The following is a 20,995-nucleotide window of genomic DNA, read 5'->3' as shown; positions in this document are numbered from 1 at the left end:
ACCATGAAGATGATTGCCTCTACATCAGGGAACAAAAGAAACATATACACTTCCATGCTATGTAACATGAAATAGAAACTTATACACCCTTTCATGGAAGTGTATGAGTTTCTTGTATAGCCTGTGTTCTATAGGCAAACAACTTCAAGCCCATGATGGGAAGTTATGCTAATACAGAAGGAACTAAATGTCGCTCAAGTTATTCAAGTAAACAGACGATACAGCAACCACAATGGGGAGAGTTCAAAGTCTAATGAGTGGCAGACACACCTATTATGCATGACAGTCCCAAGTAAATTATTATCTGGAAGTCCCAGGTAGAGTATAAACTTTACATAAGGCTCATCAACACACCACTGACCAGCCGTATCACCTCTTACTGTACTACAAACAGCCTTCTCTCCTCTGTGAAAGATGTCCAGCTCTGTAACAACCACCACTAACGGGGTGGTGGTCATCACCCATGTACACCCCACTGGCAATGGGATGGGGGTCGCTTCTGCCCCTCACTGTTTGGGACAGACGGTTTCCTCAGTGCTGGGAAGTTTCCGGGCAGGGCAACCAAAAGCGCTGGGGGTAAGAATTTCTGTTATACATCATTTGAAAATTAATTTGAAGTTTTAAAAAAAAGACAATTTTAGTTAAAAGGTACTGGAAGAAAATAAAAATTAATTTCCTGCTTTGTACTTTGTTTTTCTCTCACAGACCGTACAGATCATGGTTGGTTTGATGATGCTGTTGACAGGAATCGTGATGGCTACAGGACCACAAGTAGACAATATTGGAGTAATCAGCGGAATATTTGTCTGGGGATCTATCATTGTGAGTGAGCTGTTCTGTCTAACAATCCTACCTTACATTTCCTGTCTCTCTTGATGCAAACAAAACATCCTAATAATTGAATAATGTCACAATTTGAAAATAAATGCATTAAAAACAAATGTCAAAATATTTAAAAAAAAAATGTATGGTAATGCTTTATAACGAATTACTTAACTAATGACTTTTATCACTGTATATGTATTTGGCTAGGCCTATGCCATTTATACACTCTGTTTGTATTGACTTCTATGGAAGTAATTAAACTTGAATTTGAACTTTGGTCATACTGTACACTACTTTTGTAGTGTACTGTGTAGAGAATAGGGTGCCATTTGGGACGCAACCTTGTATAACAACTTCCTTGTTCCTTCTCAGTATGTCATTGCAGGCTCTCTAACTGTTGCTGCTGACAACAATTTGAACACATGTCTGGTCAGTATCAACTATTTTTTTCCCTCAATAAAGTTCAGGCTATTGATTTATAAAGTTCCACTCTATTTCAAAACAGAATCTACTTTATATATAGGCCCTCATGTTTCCGTTCAACCTGCTTGTTTTCCTCCCACAAACACAAGCAGTGGGGTGGGCACTGGCGATTCAACAACTGCAGATTGCACCTTTAATAAAGACATGTAATAATGATTGTCAACACACTGTATTCTATATTGTATTTCATTCTTCACAACCAATCATTCATCCCCATGTCCTCTTTCTGCTCTCTGTCCCTTAGGTAAAAGGCTCCCTTGGAATGAATGTTGTCGCCACGGTTATTGCTCTTACTGGCACCATTCTGCATTCTTTGGACAGTGCTGGGATCTTCTTTTACAACTACTACTGTGACTATCCAGACTATCCTTCATCCTTTGTCTGCCAACAGTATTGGGTATATACCAAATGCTTATTCCTTTGGTCAGGAGATATTTGTAAATCGGTAAAGGGGGATTTATCATCTATAATTGTATTGCTAGACATACTGTTGAATGTTTTTTATTCGTTTAAATTATACACCATCTGTAGCATATGTGACATCTCCAACATGCAAGCAAAAGTGAATTAGATGCTACTGAGTTAATTTATACTTCTTGTTAGCCCACGCTGAAACAGGAGTCAAAGTTTAATTGTACATAATTGCTCCAAAATGGCAGGGTAGTCTAGTCATCTGCTGTTTCCTGTTCCTCTCTGTCTATAGATCAGGTCCCAGGGAATTTCAGGTGTTTTGCTTGTTTTCTCCATGCTGGAGTTCATAGTGTCCATCTGTGTCTCGTCATTCGCCTGCAGAGCTGTCTGCCAGTGCTGCCGTTCCAACCCTGAGGTGAGTCTATGGACATAGATTTCTGTCAAAATGTGGTACAAGATTTAAACCAAAATCTAGCTCCGAATACAGTGTGGTCCCGAAATTATTGACACCCTTGATAAAAAATTAGCAAAAATGACTGTATAAAATAAATCATTCAATACTGATCTACATTGTATGCAACCAAAATGCATACTAATATAATTGCTTAGAGAAAGAGATTTTGCTTAACAAGTGTTTTTTTTTTCAAAAGGTATGGGTCAAAATGAATGACACTCCTGTTTTCAATACCTCACTGTGCAAGGATAACAGCACTTGCACTATTTCTAAAATGTTTTATGATTTGGAGACCACACTGCGAGGGATCTTAGACCATTCCTCTGTACAGAATCCTTCCAGATCATTGATATCCTTTGTCTGCGCTTATGGTATGGGGTTCTCTAAATAGCTCTATGTTCATGTCATCTGACCAAATCACAGTGTCCAATCCAAGTGCCAATGTTGTTTAGTAAACTCCAGGCATTGGTTGGGTGACATGAAAATAGCTTTGGCCACGCACACCAGTTTGGCATCGAAATGAGAATGCACAGAAAAGAACCCCATATCTACCATAAAATATGGTGGTGGGTCTTTGATGTTATGGGGTTAATTTTCTTCCACTGGTCCTGGGCCCCTTTTTAAGGTCAATGGCATCATGAACTTTAGCCAGTGTAGGAGCCAATTTGGGTGCATCTTATATTATGGTATTATTTGGGTAATTACACGCCCGACCACTAGGGGACAATAGAACCAATGGTGTGTATAACCCCTGGTTGACTGACAGGGGACACTGTATTGAAGCCACCGAGCACAGCCATCTTGGCACTCCTGCTCCAGTGTGCGGACGTGGGAGAGCTCACGGTTCTCACTTTTGTTATGACCATTTGCTGCCAACACAGTGGCCGTGAGCTCAAACCTAGGAAGGATTTCTGATTCATGGGAGCAACTCTCTCTTTTCCCAGCATGAATGAAAGATGTACAGTACCAGTTTGAGAGGTTTTTCAGAATCATTGAAGAGAAAAGTATGGTCCATCCCATTGAGTATTTCACCACACCCTCATATGCCATGTCTTTAAATATGCATATAGATGGATTAAAAGTAAACTTACATTGTAAAACTTCTGGCTACCAACTTTCTAACTCCATCTATAACTTTTTGACTTTATAGCACTCCCAGAAGACATGAATTATTGAGTCATTGCTAGTTGTACACTTAAGTCCTGAACAGTCATTCTTAAAATGACTTTTTATCTCATGGTAACTGCCAGGAAGTTTGAAAATACAGGCTGAGTGAGAGGGAGCTGATATTCTTGAGCTCACCTTGACTGACAGCTCTTTGAAACTCCTATGTCAAGTAAATTGGATTCAGTGAGCAGTTTTGCAGTAAAATAATCTCAAGCAAATTTGGTGGCACACAAAGCAACTCAAACAACATTGAAATTGCATCAAAGATAACATTGTTTTTATGCGTCTTCCGTTTAGCATGTCTCTTGTGATGCGGTTCACAGCAGCATTGGTGGATGTGTTGATTAGTTATGTTCCAACACTCCCTTCGTCTTGTGTCAATATCAGTTCTTCTTAAATCTTCATCTAAAAGTTTTATATTTTTATTACCTATCATTCATGTGAATCCTTTTCTGAGTCAAATAGGATTCCCTCAACATTTCTTTGATGTCCAAAAGATTTCAGATAGAAATTTAGTGTATAGAACTTTTCAATTGCATGTATTTGAAAACGTCTACATTAGTCAGTCTAAAATTGCTTTTTAATTCTGTAATGGAAATCATTTTATTTCCTATGCCTTTAGTTTTCCATGGGGCCAATTTATCAGTGAACTCTGAAAAGCTATCCAAGGATTGTTCCATAGGGTTGTGTTTTTAGGGAGTGATATTGGTTCTTTTAGTGTGCATTTCATTTTCTTCAATATTGTTAGTGTTCTTAACTATAAAATGGTTAATGTTCTTCTTTATCCTTTGAAAATAGACTTGTGAAAAGATTCTGAGGATTAGCATGCACAACTTCAATATGTGTCCATTGTTCTTCTTTAGTGCACTTAACAATATGTTGCAAGTAAAAGCCTTGTGTGGCGAGTTGATACAATTCCAAGTCTGGAAGATTAAAACAACCCTCAGACTTTGGAAGATGTCAAACTTTCCTTTTTATTCTATGAGTTTTATTTACCCATAAATTCTGTCATGGTAAGTATACTTTTTTAAAGAATGTCTTCGGTGGGGTAATTGGTATTACCGAGAATAAATATAAAAACAAAGAAATTGTTATTTGGCCACAAACTCAACATTTTGCAATGTCTATCTCAGTCTCCGGGATTTAAAATCCATTGAAAACATGTGGTTTGAATTGAATAGGGCAGTCCATAAATGCAGACTAAGGATCTGGAAGGATTCTGTTTGAAGCAGTTGTCTTTGTGAGATAATGTCTAGATGCTTTTTATAGTGGAGATCAAGTTTATAAATTGCTTGGCTGGACAGTGGATTGCACAGTCAGATGGAACAGAGTAAATAGGCATTTTTTTTTTAAATTTTTTTTTATTTAATTTTACCCCTTTTTCTCCCCAATTTCGTGGTATCCAATTGTTGTAGTAGCTACTATCTTGTCTCATCGCTACAACTCCCGTACAGGCTCGGGAGAGACGAAGGTTGAAAGTCATGCGTCCTCCGATACACAACCAACCAAGCCGCTGCTTCTTTAACACAGCGCACATCCAACCCGGAAGCCAGCCGCACCAATGCGCTGGAGGAAACACCGTGCACCTGGCCACCTTGGCTAGCATACACTGCGCCCAGCCCGCCACAGGAGTCGCTGGTGCGCGATGAGACAAGGACACCCCTACCGACCAAGCCCTCCCTAACCCGGGCGACGCTAGGCCAATTGTGCGTCGCCCCACGGACCTCCCGGTCGCGGCCGGTTACGACAGAGCCTGGGCGCGAACCCAGGACTCTGACACAGGCACAGGCACTCTGGCACAGCTGGCGCTGCAGTACAGCGCCCTTAACCACTGCGCCACCCGGGAGGCCTGTAAATAGGCATTTTAACAGCATAGATTTAGCCAGTGGTAACTTGTGGAATAGACAAGTTGGAATGCAATTTTAACCAATCAGCATTCAAGATTAGACCCACCCGTTGTATAATTCACAATAGCAGCACTTACAGTTGACCAGGGCAGAAATTTGACTAACTGACTTCTTGGTTCTTGGAAAGGTGGCATCCTGACCGTGCCACGTTGAAAGTCACTGAGCTCTTCAGTAAGGCCAGTCTACTGCCAATGTTTGTTTATGGAGATTGCATGACCGTGTGCTCGATTTTATACACCTGTCAGCAACAGGTGTGTCTGAAATAGCTGAATCAACTCATTTGAAGGGGTGTCCACATACTTTTGTCTATATAGTGTTTATTCTGCAACTGTAAGAGTGCTGAGCAGTCATGACACCTGTATATTTGATCAGCAATTTATATAAATGGACTTAAAATGTACATGTCTGTCTTTTAGCAAGTGTTCGTCATTGGGAATCAAATACCGGTACCTCATGGCTGCATGACTCCAAGCAACGCACCTTTCCCTCCTCAGAACAACTACGAGGTATGACATATTTGGAGGTTGATTTGCAGGGTTCCATGTAAAATATGCTGCTCATTATCTTATAATTAAAATTTAGAATATCTCAACAGTGTCCTAGTTACTCTGGAGTAATTTAAAAAAAACTTCCACTGCAAAAACTTCAATTCAAAATGTGCAATCAAAACATTGGTCACTGTGTAAAATTCTGTGTGGCTGTACATGCAAACATTCAAAAAATGTTAGTTTAAGCATCGGCCAAATAAAATCATTGACGTAGTTGCACGTGATCAAAGGCTACATGTGAGCTGTTCCCGTCACATAACCTGTTACATTTAGCTCTATGCTAAACTCACCAGGTGGTCGTGATTATATCCAGTTGAAATTCCATATAAACTAATTAAAATTGTCGACGTAGTTAGAAGCGATAGAACCACACCATTGGTTCTATCGCTTCTAACTACGTCGACGATTTTAACCCCCGTATTCAATCCACCGGGCAAAGCCATCTTGACACTCCTGCTCCAATGTAAAAAATGATTTTGGAAGCTAAAGAAATGCATTTATTAATGTCAACATTCGTTTTTGACACGTTTATTATATTAGACACCTTAATGCATACTTTCAAATATTATATTATGTGAGCTAAAAATAAACATTTGTAAATATATAAACATTTTCCTTAAAGTATTTTTTTAGAGTAATGTTACTGTCCCCCCTACAACAACATGTGTAATTTTGTCCTTGAAACATTTAATTGAAATACTGAATAATTCCATTCATTTGTATTGAGGACTGCTCCTAATGGAGAGTGCCAATACCGCTGATCGGTGGTGTGAAAGCTCTGTGGCCAATACAATGCACCAGCAATCCAGGGTTTATATACATCATTGTATAGAACACTTTTCCAACACCTTAACAGTCAAATGGCACCATCTGCTAATCAAAGCTACTAAAAAGCACACATTTTCAACTGAACGATTAATCCTGGGGATTTTTGTCATTTGCGACTTTATCATTTTTACCTAACCTTAGCTCATGAGAATCCAAGCCCATACAGCCATAGGTTTCTAATTTGAACAATTGACCACAGCATGGCCAACAGGTTAAACTTTCCAGATACCCTGTCTAACCGTTAATAATCACTGCATGCAATACGGTTTTGGAAACCTCTGAAATTCTATTTTCATATCACCCCAAAATGATTTTACAAATACAAAAGACACACTTACTCTGCGCCGCTTTAACACAGATTCCTACTGAGGTGTTGCACTTCCTGCGCTAATGGAAACTCAGAAGGAAACAAAGAAACGCGTTGGTTCAAAGCTTCAGGGTAAACTCCAAGGCATTTTTTACTCAAATACTTATAGTAAGTTGAACTCAAAAGTCATTATTCATTAAAGTCATTAAAGTCATTATTATTAAAATATTGATGTGGTACTGACTTAAAACTAAATGAGAAGTAATACCAACTCAATTTTTTAAGTTAAAACTTTTTCCCCAGCATGCTCCACTGCAGGTAGATTTTTGGGGAATTGTGTTAAATAGCAGTTTTTTTCTTCTAATTTATCTAGGCAAGTCAGTTAAGAACCAATTCTTATTTACAATGACTGCCTAGGAACAGGGGTTAACTGCCTTGTTCAGGGGTAGAACGACAGATTGTTTAAGCTGTCAACTCAGGGATTCGATCTAATAACGTTTGTGTTACTGGCCCAACGCTCTAACTACTAGGCTACCTGCCGCACCAATGCATGTACATTTAGTGATTAATTGATTCAACTTATGATACACAAAAATAAATAACATACATTTTTCGAAAACTAATCCAATCATTTAGTTAGATTTTTTTGCTCCCATTACTGAAATGGTTGTTCTAGTTTATTAAATGGCTTAGGTTGACTCCTCACACTGTTCCTAACCCTGGTAGTCATTATGAATTCAGGTTGGGGGTGAATCAAACGTTAAGCTGCTGGATAGCATAACTCTGGCTGGATTCTATTAAGAATTACACATCACATTGCAAGTCAGCATAATGTGACTAGCAGGTAGGGTTGCAAAATGTCCCAGTTTTTCCAGAAATCTCGGTTGTAAGATTCCTGGAAATCCTTCAACCAGGATCTGGGAATTTTGTTAAAGTTACTGGAATTTTTCAACCTTACTTGCAGGCCTGATGTGGCCTTTAAGCCATTTGTTTCAGGACACTGAAATAGGGTAAAGCTTGGCCTCAAAATAAGGCCTTATGAGATTTATAATGTGTTTTCATTCAGTTTAATTATAATGATAACATTTGCGTAGGAACTCACTTGGTGAAGGGTTACCAGGACACATACTCAGAGCATGCGCTGACCGGCTGGCAAGTGTCTTGAATGACATTTTCAAACTCTCCCTGACCCAGTATGTAATACATACATGTTCCAAGCAGACCACCATAGTCCCTGTGCCCAAGAAGGCCACGCTAACCTGTCTAAATGACATTCATATATGTAGCCATGAAATGCATTGAAAGGCTGGTCAAGGCTCACATCAACACCATTATCCCAGACACCCTGGACCCACTTCAATTCGCATACCGCCCCAACATATACCCAGATGACGTAATCTCTTTTGGACTCCACACTGCCCTCTCCCACCTGGACAAGAGGAACACCTATAGTACCAGTCAAAAGTTTGGACACACCTACTCATTCAAGGATTTTTCATTATTTTTACTATTTTCTACATAGTGAAGACATCAAACTATGAAATAGCACACATGGAATCATGTAGTAACCAAAAAAGTGTTTAAAAAATCCAAATACATTTCAGATTCTTTGAATTAGCCACCCCTTGCCTTGTTGACAGCTTTGCACACTCTTGGCATTCTCTCAGCCAGCTTCACCTGGAAAGCTTTTCCAACAGTCTTGAAGGACTTCCCAGATATTCTAAGCACTTGTTGGGTGCTTTTCTTTCCCTCTGCGGTACAACTCATCCCAAATCATCTCAATTGGGTTGAGGTCGGGTGGTCTGGATGCCAGGTCATCTGATGCAGCACTCCATCACTCTCCTTCTTGGTTAAATAGCCCTTACACAGCTGTGTGTTTTGGGTCCATTGTCCTGTTGAAAAACAAATGATAGTCCCACTAAGCACAAACCAGATGGAATGGCGTATCGCTGCACAATGCTGTGTTAGCCATCCTTTTTAAGTGTGCCTTGAATTACAAATAAATCACAGGCCGTGTAACCACCAACCTTCTCCTCTATGCTTCATGGTGGGAACCGCACATGCGGAATTCATCCATTCATCTACTCTGTGTCTCATAAAGACGAGAACCAAAAATCTCAAAAGTCTAATGTCCATTGCTCTTATTTCTTGGCCCAAGCAAGTCCCTTATTATAATTGATGTCCTTTAGTAAGGGTTTCTTTGCAGCAATTCAACCATAAAGACCTGATTCACGCAGTCTCCTCTGAACAGTTGATGTTGAGATGTGTCAGTTACTTGAACTCTGTGAAGCATTTATTTGGGCTGCAATTTCTCCTTGGGAAATGTCAGAATAATAGCAGAGAGTGATTTATTTATGCTTTTATTTATTTCATCATTCCCAGTTGGTCAGAAGTTTACATACACTCCATTAGTATTTGGTAGCATTGCCTTTAAATTTACTTGGCTCAAACGTTTTGGGTAGCCTTCCACAAGCTTCCCACAATAAGTTGGGTGAATTTTGGCCCATTCCTCCTGACAGAGCTGGTGTAACTAAGTCAGGTTTGTAGGCCTCTAGCTCGCACACGCTTTTTCAGTTCTGCCCACAGATTTTCTATGGGATTGAGGTCAGGGCTTTGTGATGGCCACTCCAATACCTTGGCTTTGTTGTCCTTAAGCCATTTTGCCACAACTTTGGGGTCATTGTCCATTTGGAAGACCCATTTGCGACCAAGCTTTAACTGATGTCTTGAGATGTTGCTTCAATATATCCACATCATTTTCCTTCCTCATGATGACACCTATTTTGTGAAGTGCACCAGTCCCACTTGCAGCAAAGCACCCCACAACATGATGCTGCCACCCCCGTGCATCACGGTTGGGATGGTGTTCTTCAGCTTGCAAGCTTCCCCCATTTTCCTCCAAACTTAAAGATGGTCATTATAGCCAAACAGTTCTATTTTTGTTTCATCAGACCAGAGGACATTTCTCCAAAAAGTACGATCTTTGTCCGAATGTGCAGTTGCAAACCGTAGTCTGGCTTTTTTATGACGGTTTTGGAGCTGTTTAAAGGCACAGTCAACTTAGTGTATGTAAACTTCTGACCCACTTGAATTGTGATACAGTGAATTAATTATAAGTGAAATAATCTGTTTAAACAATTGTTGGAAAAATTACTTGTGTCATGCACAAAGTAGATGTGCTAACCAACTTGCCAAAACTATAGTTTGTTAACAAGAAATTTGTGGAGTGTTTGAAAAACGGGTTTTAATGACTCCAACCTAAGTGTATGTAAACTTCCAACTTCAACTGTACATACCTCTCCACATTGATCTGTTACTGGTACTCCCTGTATTTAGCTCCATTATTGTGTATTTGTTGTATTTTTTAATGTAATTTTTAAACTCTGCACTATTGGGAAGGGCTCGTAAGCAAGCAATTCAAGGGGTACAGTTGTATTCCGTGCATATGTCGTGGAGAATCGTTTAAAAATACACTGCTCAAAAAAATAAAGGGAACACTAAAATAACACATCCTAGTTCTGAATGAATGATATATTCTTATTAAATACTTTCTTCTTTACATAGTTGAATGTGCTGACAACAAAATTACACAAAATGTATCAATGGAAATCAAATTTATCAACCCATGGAGGTCTGGATTTGGAGTCACACTCAAAAATAAAGTGGAAAACCACACTACAGGCTAATCCAACTTTGATGTCCTTAAAACAAGTCAAAATGAGGCTCAGTAGTGTGTGGCCTCCACGTGCCTGTATGACCTCCCTACAACGCCTGGGCATGCTCCTGATGAGGTGGCGGATGGTCTCCTGAGGGATCTCCTCCCAGACCTGGACTAAAGCATCCGCCAACTCCTGGACAGTCTGTGGTGCAACGTGGCATTGGTGGATGGAGCGAGACATGATGTCCCAGATGTGCTCAATTGGATTCAGGTCTGGAGAACGGGCGGGCCAGTCCATAGCATCAATGCCTTCCTCTTGCAGGAACTGCTGACACCCTCCAGCCACATGAGGTCTAGCATTGTCTTGCATTAGGAGGAACCCAGGGCCAATCGCACCAGCATATGGTCTCACAAGGGGTCTGAGGATCTCATCTCGGTACCTAATGGCAGTCAGGCTACCTCTGGCGAGCACATGGAGGGCTGTGCGGCCCCCCAAAGAAATGCCACCCCACACCATGACTGACAACATCCGCCAAACTGGAGGATGTTGCAGGGAGCAGAACGTTCTCCATGGCGTCTCCAGACTCTGTCACGTCTGTCACATGTGCTCAGTGTGAACCTGCTTTCATCTGTGAAGAGCACAGGGCGCCAGTGGCGAATTTGCCAATCTTGTTGTTCTCTGGCAAATGCCAAACGTCCTGCACGGTGTTGGGCTGTAAGCACAACCCCCACCTGTGGACGTCTGGCCCTCATACCACCCTCATGGAGTCTGTTTCTGACCGTTTGAGCAGACACATGCACATTTGTGGCCTGCTGGAGGTCATTTTGCAGGGCTCTGGCAGTGCTCCTTCTGCTCCTCCTTGCACAAAGGCGGAGGTAGCTGTCCTGCTGCTGCTCCTCCACGTCTCCTGATGTACTGGCCTGTCTCTTGGTAGCGCCTCCATGCTCTGGACACTACGCTGACAGACACAGCAAACCTTCTTGCCACAGCTCGCATTGATGTGCCATCCTGGATGAGCTGCACTACCTGAGCCACTTGTGTGGGTAGTAGACTGCGTCTCAGGCTACCACTAGAGTGAAAGCACCGCCAACATTCAAAAGTGACCAAAACATCAGCCAGGAAGCATAGGAACTGAGAAGTGGTCTGTGGTTACCACCTGCAGAACCACTCCTTTATTGGGGGTGTCTTGCTAATTGCCTATAATTTTCACCTGTTGTCTATTCCATTTGCACAACAGCATGTGAAATGTATTGTCAATCAGTGTTGCTTCCTAAGTGGACAGTTTGATTTCACAGAAGTGTGATTGACTTGGAGTTACATTGTGTTGTTTAAGTATTCCCTTTATTTTTTTGAGCAGTGTATAAACTTACAAGAACTTGTGATTTCAATACAGGCTTTTAATACAAACATATCAGAAGCCTAGATGGTCCGCGGAACACATACTTTCCCAGAGCACTGGCTCTGTATTTATACACACACAGCATATGAGTCCATTCCACATGTTAATGAAGTTACTTCCCTCAGGTCATCTGCCACCATTATCTCTCAGTCCAGGCTTCCTGCTTGTTCATGCCCAATAACACCTGTATCCACTCTTGATTAGATTACAATGGTGGCAGGACCCTATCGAGTCCTAAAATTAATCATGTCTATCTTACCCTAAGCACTTATGGCCTTTACCCTAAGCACTGATGTCCTTTACCCTAAGCACTTATGTTTGTTCCTCTCTATCTGATCTGTATAATGGTATCCTGCTCTTTTCATAATAGATCATGTATTTAAGTGTCACCTCCTCCTCTTTGCCCTAAGCCCTTATGCACTTTAAGGCACGTACGGCTTCGGTTATTACACTTACAGTGCCTTGCGAAAGTATTCGGCCCCCTTGAACTTTGCGACCTTTTGCCACATTTCAGGCTTCAAACATAAAGATATAAAACTGTATTTTTTTGTGAAGAATCAACAACAAGTGGGACATAATCATGAAGTGGAACGACATTTATTGGATATTTCAAACTTTTTTAATAAATCAAAAACTGAAAAATTGGGCGTGCAAAATTATTCAGCCCCTTTACTTTCAGTGCAGCAAACTCTCTCCAGAAGTTCAGTGAGGATCTCTGAATGATCCAATGTTTACCTAAATGACTAATGATGATAAATACAATCCACCTGTGTGTAATCAAGTCTCCGTATAAATGCACCTGCACTGTGATAGTCTCAGAGGTCCGTTAAAAGCGCAGAGAGCATCATGAAGAACAAGGAACACACCAGGCAGGTCCGAGATACTGTTGTGAAGAAGTTTAAAGCCGGATTTGGATACAAAAAGATTTCCCAAGCTTTAAACATCCCAAGGAGCACTGTGCAAGCGATAATATTGAAATGGAAGGAGTATCAGACCACTGCAAATCTACCAAGACCTGGCCGTCCCTCTAAACTTTCAGCTCATACAAGGAGAAGACTGATCAGAGATGCAGCCAAGAGGCCCATGATCACTCTGGATGAACTGCAGAGATCTACAGCTGAGGTGGGAGACTCTGTCCATAGGACAACAATCAGTCGTATATTGCACAAATCTGGCCTTTATGGAAGAGTGGCAAGAAGAAAGCCATTTCTTAAAGATATCCATAAAAAGTGTTGTTTAAAGTTTGCCACAAGCCACCTGGGAGACACACCAAACATGTGGAAGAAGGTGCTCTGGTCAGATGAAACCAAAATGGAACTTTTTGGCAACAATGCAAAACGTTATGTTTGGCGTAAAAGCAACACAGCTCATCACACTGAACACACCATCCCCACTGTCAAACATGGTGGTGGCAGCATCATGGTTTGGGCCTGCTTTTCTTCAGCAGGGACAGGGAAGATGGTTAAAATTGATGGGAAGATGGATGGAGCCAAATACAGGACCATTCTGGAAGAAAACCTGATGGAGTCTGCAAAAGACCTGAGACTGGGACGGAGATTTGTCTACCAACAAGACAATGATCCAAAACATAAAGCAAAATCTACAATGGAATGGTTCAAAAATAAACATATCCAGGTGTTAGAATGGCCAAGTCAAAGTCCAGACCTGAATCCAATCGAGAATCTGTGGAAAGAACTGAAAACTGCTGTTCACAAATGCTCTCCATCCAACCTCACTGAGCTCGAGCTGTTTTGCAAGGAGGAATGGGAAAACATTTCAGTCTCTCGATGTGCAAAACTGATAGAGACATACCCCAAGCGACTTACAGCTGTAATCGCAGCAAAAGGTGGCGCTACAAAGTATTAACTTAAGGGGGCTGAATAATTTTGCACGCCCAATTTTTCAGTTTTTGATTTGTTAAAAAAGTTTGAAATATCCAATAAATGTCGTTCCACTTCATGATTGTGTCCCACTTGTTGTTGATTCTTCACAAAAAAATATAGTTTTATATCTTTATGTTTGAAGCCTGAAATGTGGCAAAAGGTCGCAAAGTTCAAGGGGGCCGAATACTTTCGCAAGGCACTGTATGTCTGTTTAATCTTTGGTTTCCTGTCCACTTTCTGTTTGTGGTCTAATGTACACCTTTGCTCTACAGTATTATGTTTGTCCCTATATGTACCGTTTGCTCCCACAAATGTGACAAATAAAGCGTTCAACACCATAGTGCACTCCAAGCTCATTACTAAGCTCAGGTCCCTGGGACTGAACACCACCCAGGTGGTAAGGGTAGGGAACAACACATCCGCCATGCTTACACTCAACACGGGGGCCCCTCAGGGGTGTGTGCTTTGTCCCCTCCTGTACTCACTTTTCACCCATAACTGCATGGCCACGCATGACTCCAACACCATCATCAAGTTTGCTGACGACACAGCGGTGGAAGGCCTGATCACCGACAACAATGAAACAGCCTATAAGAAGAAGGTCAGTGACCTGGCAGTCACCTCTATGCCAGGCGCTGGTAGAAGAAGTCGCTAAACATAATCCAGACTGCATCCCAAGTCATAAACTGTTTTCTCTGTTACTGCACGGCAAGTGGTTTGAATGTCTGGAACCAACAGGACCTTGAAGGGCATCAACTCCCAAGCCATAAGACTGCTAAATAGTTAGTCCAGTTAGCTTTTTGGTTATCTGCATTTTGCACAAACTCTTTTGACTCATCACATACGCTGCTGATATTGATTATTATCTATCGTGTTGCACTTCACCCCTACCTATATGCACATATCTACCTCAATTACCTCATAACCCTGCACATCAACTCTGTACTGGTACCCCTCACATTTAGCCATGTTATCGTTACTCATTGTGTTTTTATTCCTAATTTTATAATTTTTCTCTCTGCATTGTTGGGAATGCCCCGTAAATTAGCATTTCACTGTTAGTCTACACTTAAAGGAAGCATGTAACAAAACAAATTTGATTTGATTCTGTCCCCCTAACTATAAAAATACAAATAAATAATATATAACTATATATATAACTATATATATATATATATATATATATATATATATATATATATATATATATATATATATATATATATAAAATATATCACTTAAACTAAATAAAAACAAACAATAAAGGTCTGAAAACGAACTGAAGCTGAACTGAATTAAAAATAAACATTAAAAAACTGATGTAACTTAAAAACTATAAAATAACAAGGATGTGATTATCATGCAATATTGACACTACAGGCTCAACCTAGTAAGTAAATACTGAGCATGTGTGCTGTAGCTTTTTTGTTAACATCTCTCTATTGTATAATTTCTATCATAGGTTGCAACCCAAATGGCATCTTAATCCCTATATAGTGCACTACTTTAGGGTGCAGGCTTTGGTCAAAGGTAGAGCACTAAGTATAGGGAATAGGGTGCTATTTGGGACATATCTGTCCTATTATGTACTGTGTTGTTTCTACAGACTGTGATCTACCCAAAGGGTCCCGAGGGAGACGATATGGGAACAGGGTTTCAACAGAAACCCCTGCCTCCACAAAACACTGCTTTCATCCCTTGAGAATTGGGCTTCTGTGAATACATTCCTCTTTTTCTTGTTAAAATTGTGTTTTCTAGGGCTATTTTTCTGATCCAAGCCAGGCAATGGTTGGCACCACATCACTGATCTGAATCATTTGACAGTTCAATATTGATATTGAAGTATAATGTTTAGGTTACTATATATATGGTTTATTTTTTTTTATTTTTTTTTACTTTCTTGTTTTTGTAATTTCTCTTTTTATTGATATAAGTTAATTAGAATTTATTATATAAAAGTATAGTACATTTATCAACTAACATCAGCCACTGCTACATTACATTATATGATATTGAGGCATCACTTTCTTTTAATAACATGCAAATACATATTTAACTTAATGTCTTCAAACAAGTCTTGACTTAAACATTAAAAAACTGACAGAAGAAAATGTGAGTTGGGAGTCACTTTTATCTTTCATACAACGTAATTAATGACATTCATATTTTGGGTCTGAAAACATCCTGATAAGGAGGGAGTGGTGCTTGGATGTTTACATTGGGCATTGGCCTATATCCTTTCTATCTTGAGTATGTGCAACATTAAACATCATGAACAGTCAAAATCATGTGTTTTGTTAAATTTGATGATTTTTTTTAGAAAGAAACCCTATCAAAGTATGATGACCAAATGATTGTTGCTTCTACAGTGCCACATTTGTGGGTTTTAAAGCATGAACTGTTTGTTTCAAGTCCTGCCACAACATCTCAATTGGGATTAGGTCTGGATTTTGACTAGGCCATTCCAAAACTTAAAATGTGTTGCTTTTTAACCATTTTCATGTACTTTTGTGTGTTTTGGATCATTGTCTTGCTGCATGACCCAGCTGCGCTTCAGCTTCAGCTCACAGACAGATGGCCTGACATTCTTCTGTAGAACTCTCTGATACAGAGCAAAACTAATGGTTCTTTCTATTAAGGAAAGTTGTCCAGGTCCTGAGGCAGCAAAGCATCCTCAAGAAGAGCTTTTGGGAATGTTTTGTTATTTTGTCATATAATCCTCCTTTTAGAATATGTATACTTACCTGGAGTGACGTTTTATTACACGCATACTTACCCAGAGTGGCCTTTAAACATGCATAGTTACCTAATTACTTACCTGAAAAACTTACCTGATATCCAAACCGATGTGTAGACGGTATGTTGCTGTTCGTGAGAGGACCTGTGTGTAATCCTCTCTGCCGCTCCTGTTGAACAAAGTAAACACCATCAACATCAACAATAACCACAGCCATTCATCCCAAACAACATCAGCAATAACCACGACCATTCATCCCACCGCTCAAAAATCACAAACCACCACTCCCCCCATAGTATTCTGAAGAACAAGTTTTCATTCCCTACTTTCTATTTTGAATAATGTTTTTTACCCCTAACCCAAGACCCCTTAGCCTAAACTAGATCCGTATCCTATTTCCAACACTTCCCTTTAAACTAGCGTTTCTCAAAGTCGGTCCTCGGTACCCCAAGGCGTGCAAGTTTAGTTTTTTTGCCCTAACACTACACAGCTGATTCAAATGATCAAAGCTTGATGATTAGTTGATTATTTGGGGTCCAGAGGACCGAGTTTGGGAACCCTGCCTTAAACCTAAACCCTTACCCTAAACTGGGTTTGTATGCTTTACCCAATCCCTCCTCCACTATTATATATTTTTTTCTTTACTTCTTTAAATGTTTAATTCATTAAAATTTTGTTTTAATAAAATCAAGCTGAGAAAGAAAAAAATCTAACATCTTTCCTTTTGTACCTTGCCAAACCTGACCTTCACCTGACAGATACATGGAGAAGAGATATCCCTACCAGTCCCAAAGTTTGTCAGCGCACCACAAGAGGGATGCCAAATGGGAGATGTGTATATAAAAAATATATATCTTTGCTGCAATTTCAGTGTTGTTTGAGATGATTTCACTGCGATGCTGCTCACTGAATCAAGTCAAGTTGCTTGACATTGGCGTTTCAAAGAGTTGTCACTCAGCCTGCCTTTTCGGACCTTTGCTTTTTGGTTGATCCATTTGTGGTTTAGAAAGTGGGTGGGTTAGAAAGGAGTTGCGTGCAGTTGAATCAGTGAAGGTAACCTGCAGTGGACTTGTGATATTTGTGTGTGTTACTTCTGGCCAGAGGGAGAAGGCACTTTGTGTCACGCAACTTGGGTCAATATCTGTTTCTTGTTTTGCTCTTAGGAATAAGGCACCATTGAAAGGAGTGATTTCTGGGGTAGCGTTAAGTGTGAAGGTGGAACAATTTAAGTTAAAATTCCTGGTCTTTGTGATGCATCCCGTTTGGTGCGACGCAGACCAGGTGGGGAGCGTGGTGAAAAAGTCATTGTCAGTCCTTTTGAGTTTTGAGTCTCAAAGTCATGTTAGGATATATTAGTTATCCTGTTAGAGCTGTTGTGCAGAATCAACAATTAACATAAACACATTTAGCATCTCCGAGCTTCCAGACATAGCCTACAAGCCACTGATGCAAACCTTCGGAACATCTACATTTTAAAAAGTCTAATCAATCCATGTAATGTAGCCTGCAGCATCACAATATTTATTTTAGACAGGTCTGAGACAAAGAAAATGTAGTCTATTTCAAAAGAACGGAATAGCAAACTCTGAGTTGTCAGCATGATAGGTCCTGATCTGGCTATGCCATATGGCTGTGGGCTACACTAGTTCATTTAGCAGACAAGATTTGCTTAGAATTCCGCAGCATTATTTGATATTATTTTATAGTATGAAGAACACAATTTAACAAAGCTGAATAAAATAGAAAATACATTTTCTGCAAATGATTATAGGGAGTGAGCACATGCAGCTATTCTGTGTTGATAGGTTAACAAAGAAACAGGTACTCTTATTTGCTTCATTCAGAGTTATTTATGTAACTTTAGTTGTGATACAAACATCGGGTGATATATTTTTAATACATTCTAAGGCTGCATGATGCGACTCTTAATGATGATTTGCATGAAAAAGTTGCATGAAAGGCATGAGCTCTGCTTTATTTGCGCCATAGAGAGGCTTTTATTCTCTATTTTGGTTAGGCCAGGGTGTGACTAGGGTGGGCATTCTAGTTTATTTTTTCTATGTTTTTCTGTTTCTATGTTTTGGCCGGGTATGGTTCTCAATCAGGGACAGCTGTCTATCGTTGTCTTTGATTGGGAATCATACTTAGGTAGCCTTTTTCCCCTTTTGTTATTGTGGGTAGTTGACTTTGTTCGTGGCATTGTTGCCCAAGTTAAGCTTCGCAGTCGTTTCCTTGTAAAAAAAAAGAAGGGTACGCTCATCACGCTTCGCTTTGGTCCGGTCATTTCCACCCTGACGACAGCCGTGACAGAGTCTCTCATTCACAATTTGACAAGCACTTGATAATGCCTAAAATTTCACACCGGCATCCCCTTTGTGTGGTCGCACTGCCCCCTAAAAAAAGCCATGCCTTTTGCAGCCAGTGGCCGTTGTGCCCATAGGCTGAATATAATAACTATAATTCCCTTCTCCCAGCTGCATGCTGAATGCTCCGAAGCACCTCTCTCGGGTCTCACAGGCTACAAGTGAAAACAGGCACATCCGTGACGCTCGTGTTCTTTTCCGAAGATATTGTAAGAACTGTCCACATTTACTTTTCGTCAGCCAATAAGATGAGTAGGCCTAATGAACAGCAAATGCACTAGCCTATGTCAATCTACTATCCCCCATAATACAAAAGTTTACTTATTCTATTCTGTGCGAGGAAGAAATATTCCAAACATGGTCTGGTACAGTCGTGGGATGTGCTAGATCCCAAATTAATACAACCACTAGCATAAAAAAAAAATTATGCAATGAGGCTTGACACAACAGATTAGCTTATAATGTTGATAAACTATTAGGCTATTTCTTTACATTATAAGGCAACAAAAGTGACCGCAAATTTGATTAATGATTTTATTATGAAGGAGCATTTTATGGTGAAAATATCTTCCCCAGTGGCGATTTAAGCTCTTAAATCTTGGTGGGGCAAACACCAAAACTTTTCTTTAGATGCATGCCAGCAAAGCCACTACACAACACAACACTAAACAATACATTAATTGCATTGTAACGGTTACAAACGGTGCCCACAAATTGTTAGGGCCTACATAAAGCTGTCCCAACAGAAGAACTTTCTTTTCAGCACAATGGAGTGAATCTTTATGTCAGGGGTTCACCTAGGGGTCATAATAGGGGATGTACCAAATGTTTGATGTATTATAATAATTGATTATGCTTATGTTGTATTAATAGAAGGGGGGTTATAAGAACCCTCCCTCCTTACATTATAGGGTCCTAGACTACAGATTAACAATATATATATTAATTATAGAGGTTTAATATTGTTCCACAGTTGTTTTCTAGTTTCTCTGCCTCTTTTAAAGAAATGGTCTGAGAAATGTGTGACTGAGACAGAACTGCAGGGGAGTGAAAGAGATAAGAGACTAGTCAGACATTCCACAATAAATCAACTTGGGGAGTGGACATTTACTGCTTAGCCCTTAGAAAACACTGGAACTATTGTATCTCTCTTGCAAGTTTGTATACACATGGGCTTCGTCTGATGAGTAGAAGGTAATAACGTATGCAGTGACATCACTAGGGCTGAACTTCGGGTTTAATAAAATAACTTGGGACCTTTTCTATTTTGCAGAACTTACTAGGAAACATGCGTGCTATGTTCCTGTTGTCATCTTCTGTCTGCAATTGCATTAATAAAGGTTTTTGAATGATTTAATTAAAGATATTGTCAGAATGCTAATTTCACCAATGATTAACAAGGAACAAACCCCAACACTTACCACTGCTACACCTGGCTATCAGCGGAGCCTTGTCTGGCAGCGAAACATTTCATTCAGCCTCATTTACTGCCTTTTAAAAAACAAAGCTGATATGGCAGACTTGCTTAGATAAATGTGGTTTCAACTGACAATTGAGATGTACAAACTATGGCATAATGGGACAACGTCTGGATAAAAGGCCATCTGTAATTTCATTTAAGACATTAATGAGCGAGCTAGGATGGATGTAGTCATTTGTTCAGCACTTTTGAAATGTACAGCTACAGAATTCAGAACATGGGCTGTTCTTACAGTGTTCGCCTTGTACACCAAGTCAGAACCGTGGATAAATAAAGGGTACATATAAGCAGACAATGAAGCTCTTACAATATTCGATCATGAATAAAACAGGCTACATTTGCACCACCAAGTCAGAACAGTAGGCTAAGTCAGGAGGGGGAAAGGGACCAAATTATTAGGGTGAGGCACATGGGCAACTAACAGCTTAGTACACAAAATACACTTAGCATTACTTTCTTAGCTACAGTATACATATCTCCCTGGCATATTACATCATTTATGCAGCATCATACAAGACATTTTTGGACTCACGTTGTTGTACTG

The 20,995-nt window shown here is 40.0% G+C and overlaps 1 protein-coding gene across 2 annotated transcripts; it reads left to right on the top strand.

The window, feature by feature from the left end:
• The first annotated feature begins 219 nt into the window (after positions 1-219).
• LOC139423884 (membrane-spanning 4-domains subfamily A member 4A-like) lies at positions 220-15,657 on the top strand. Of its 2 annotated transcripts, none has more exons than XM_071175524.1 (7): positions 220-576; positions 706-822; positions 1,198-1,254; positions 1,553-1,705; positions 2,012-2,134; positions 5,664-5,753; positions 15,478-15,657. In XM_071175524.1, the coding sequence occupies exons 1-7, from the start codon at positions 415-417 to the stop codon at positions 15,571-15,573; spliced, it is 798 nt and encodes a 265-aa protein (XP_071031625.1). In that variant the 5' UTR covers positions 220-414; the 3' UTR covers positions 15,574-15,657. The 2 variants fall into 2 exon arrangements, with proteins under 2 accessions (XP_071031625.1, XP_071031626.1); XM_071175525.1 differs by having other exon boundaries at positions 5,668-5,753; positions 15,478-15,599.
• The last annotated feature ends 5,338 nt before the right edge of the window (positions 15,658-20,995 follow it).

This window comes from Oncorhynchus clarkii, chromosome 13 (genome assembly GCF_045791955.1).
Source record: "Oncorhynchus clarkii lewisi isolate Uvic-CL-2024 chromosome 13, UVic_Ocla_1.0, whole genome shotgun sequence".
In the NCBI taxonomy this organism is placed as follows: domain Eukaryota; kingdom Metazoa; phylum Chordata; class Actinopteri; order Salmoniformes; family Salmonidae; genus Oncorhynchus; species Oncorhynchus clarkii.
Note: the sequence above shows the minus strand (reverse complement) of the source record. Positions and strands in the feature narration are given on the sequence as shown.

Coding starts and splice junctions, on each gene's coding strand:
- LOC139423884 (XM_071175524.1), top strand. CDS start 415: ATGTCCAGCTCTGTAACAACCACCACTAACGGGGTGGTGGTCATCACC. Junction 823..1,197: donor TTGTCTGGGGATCTATCATT/GTGAGTGAGCTG, acceptor GTTCCTTCTCAG/TATGTCATTGCAGGCTCTCT. Junction 5,754..15,477: donor CTCCTCAGAACAACTACGAG/GTATGACATATT, acceptor TTGTTTCTACAG/ACTGTGATCTACCCAAAGGG.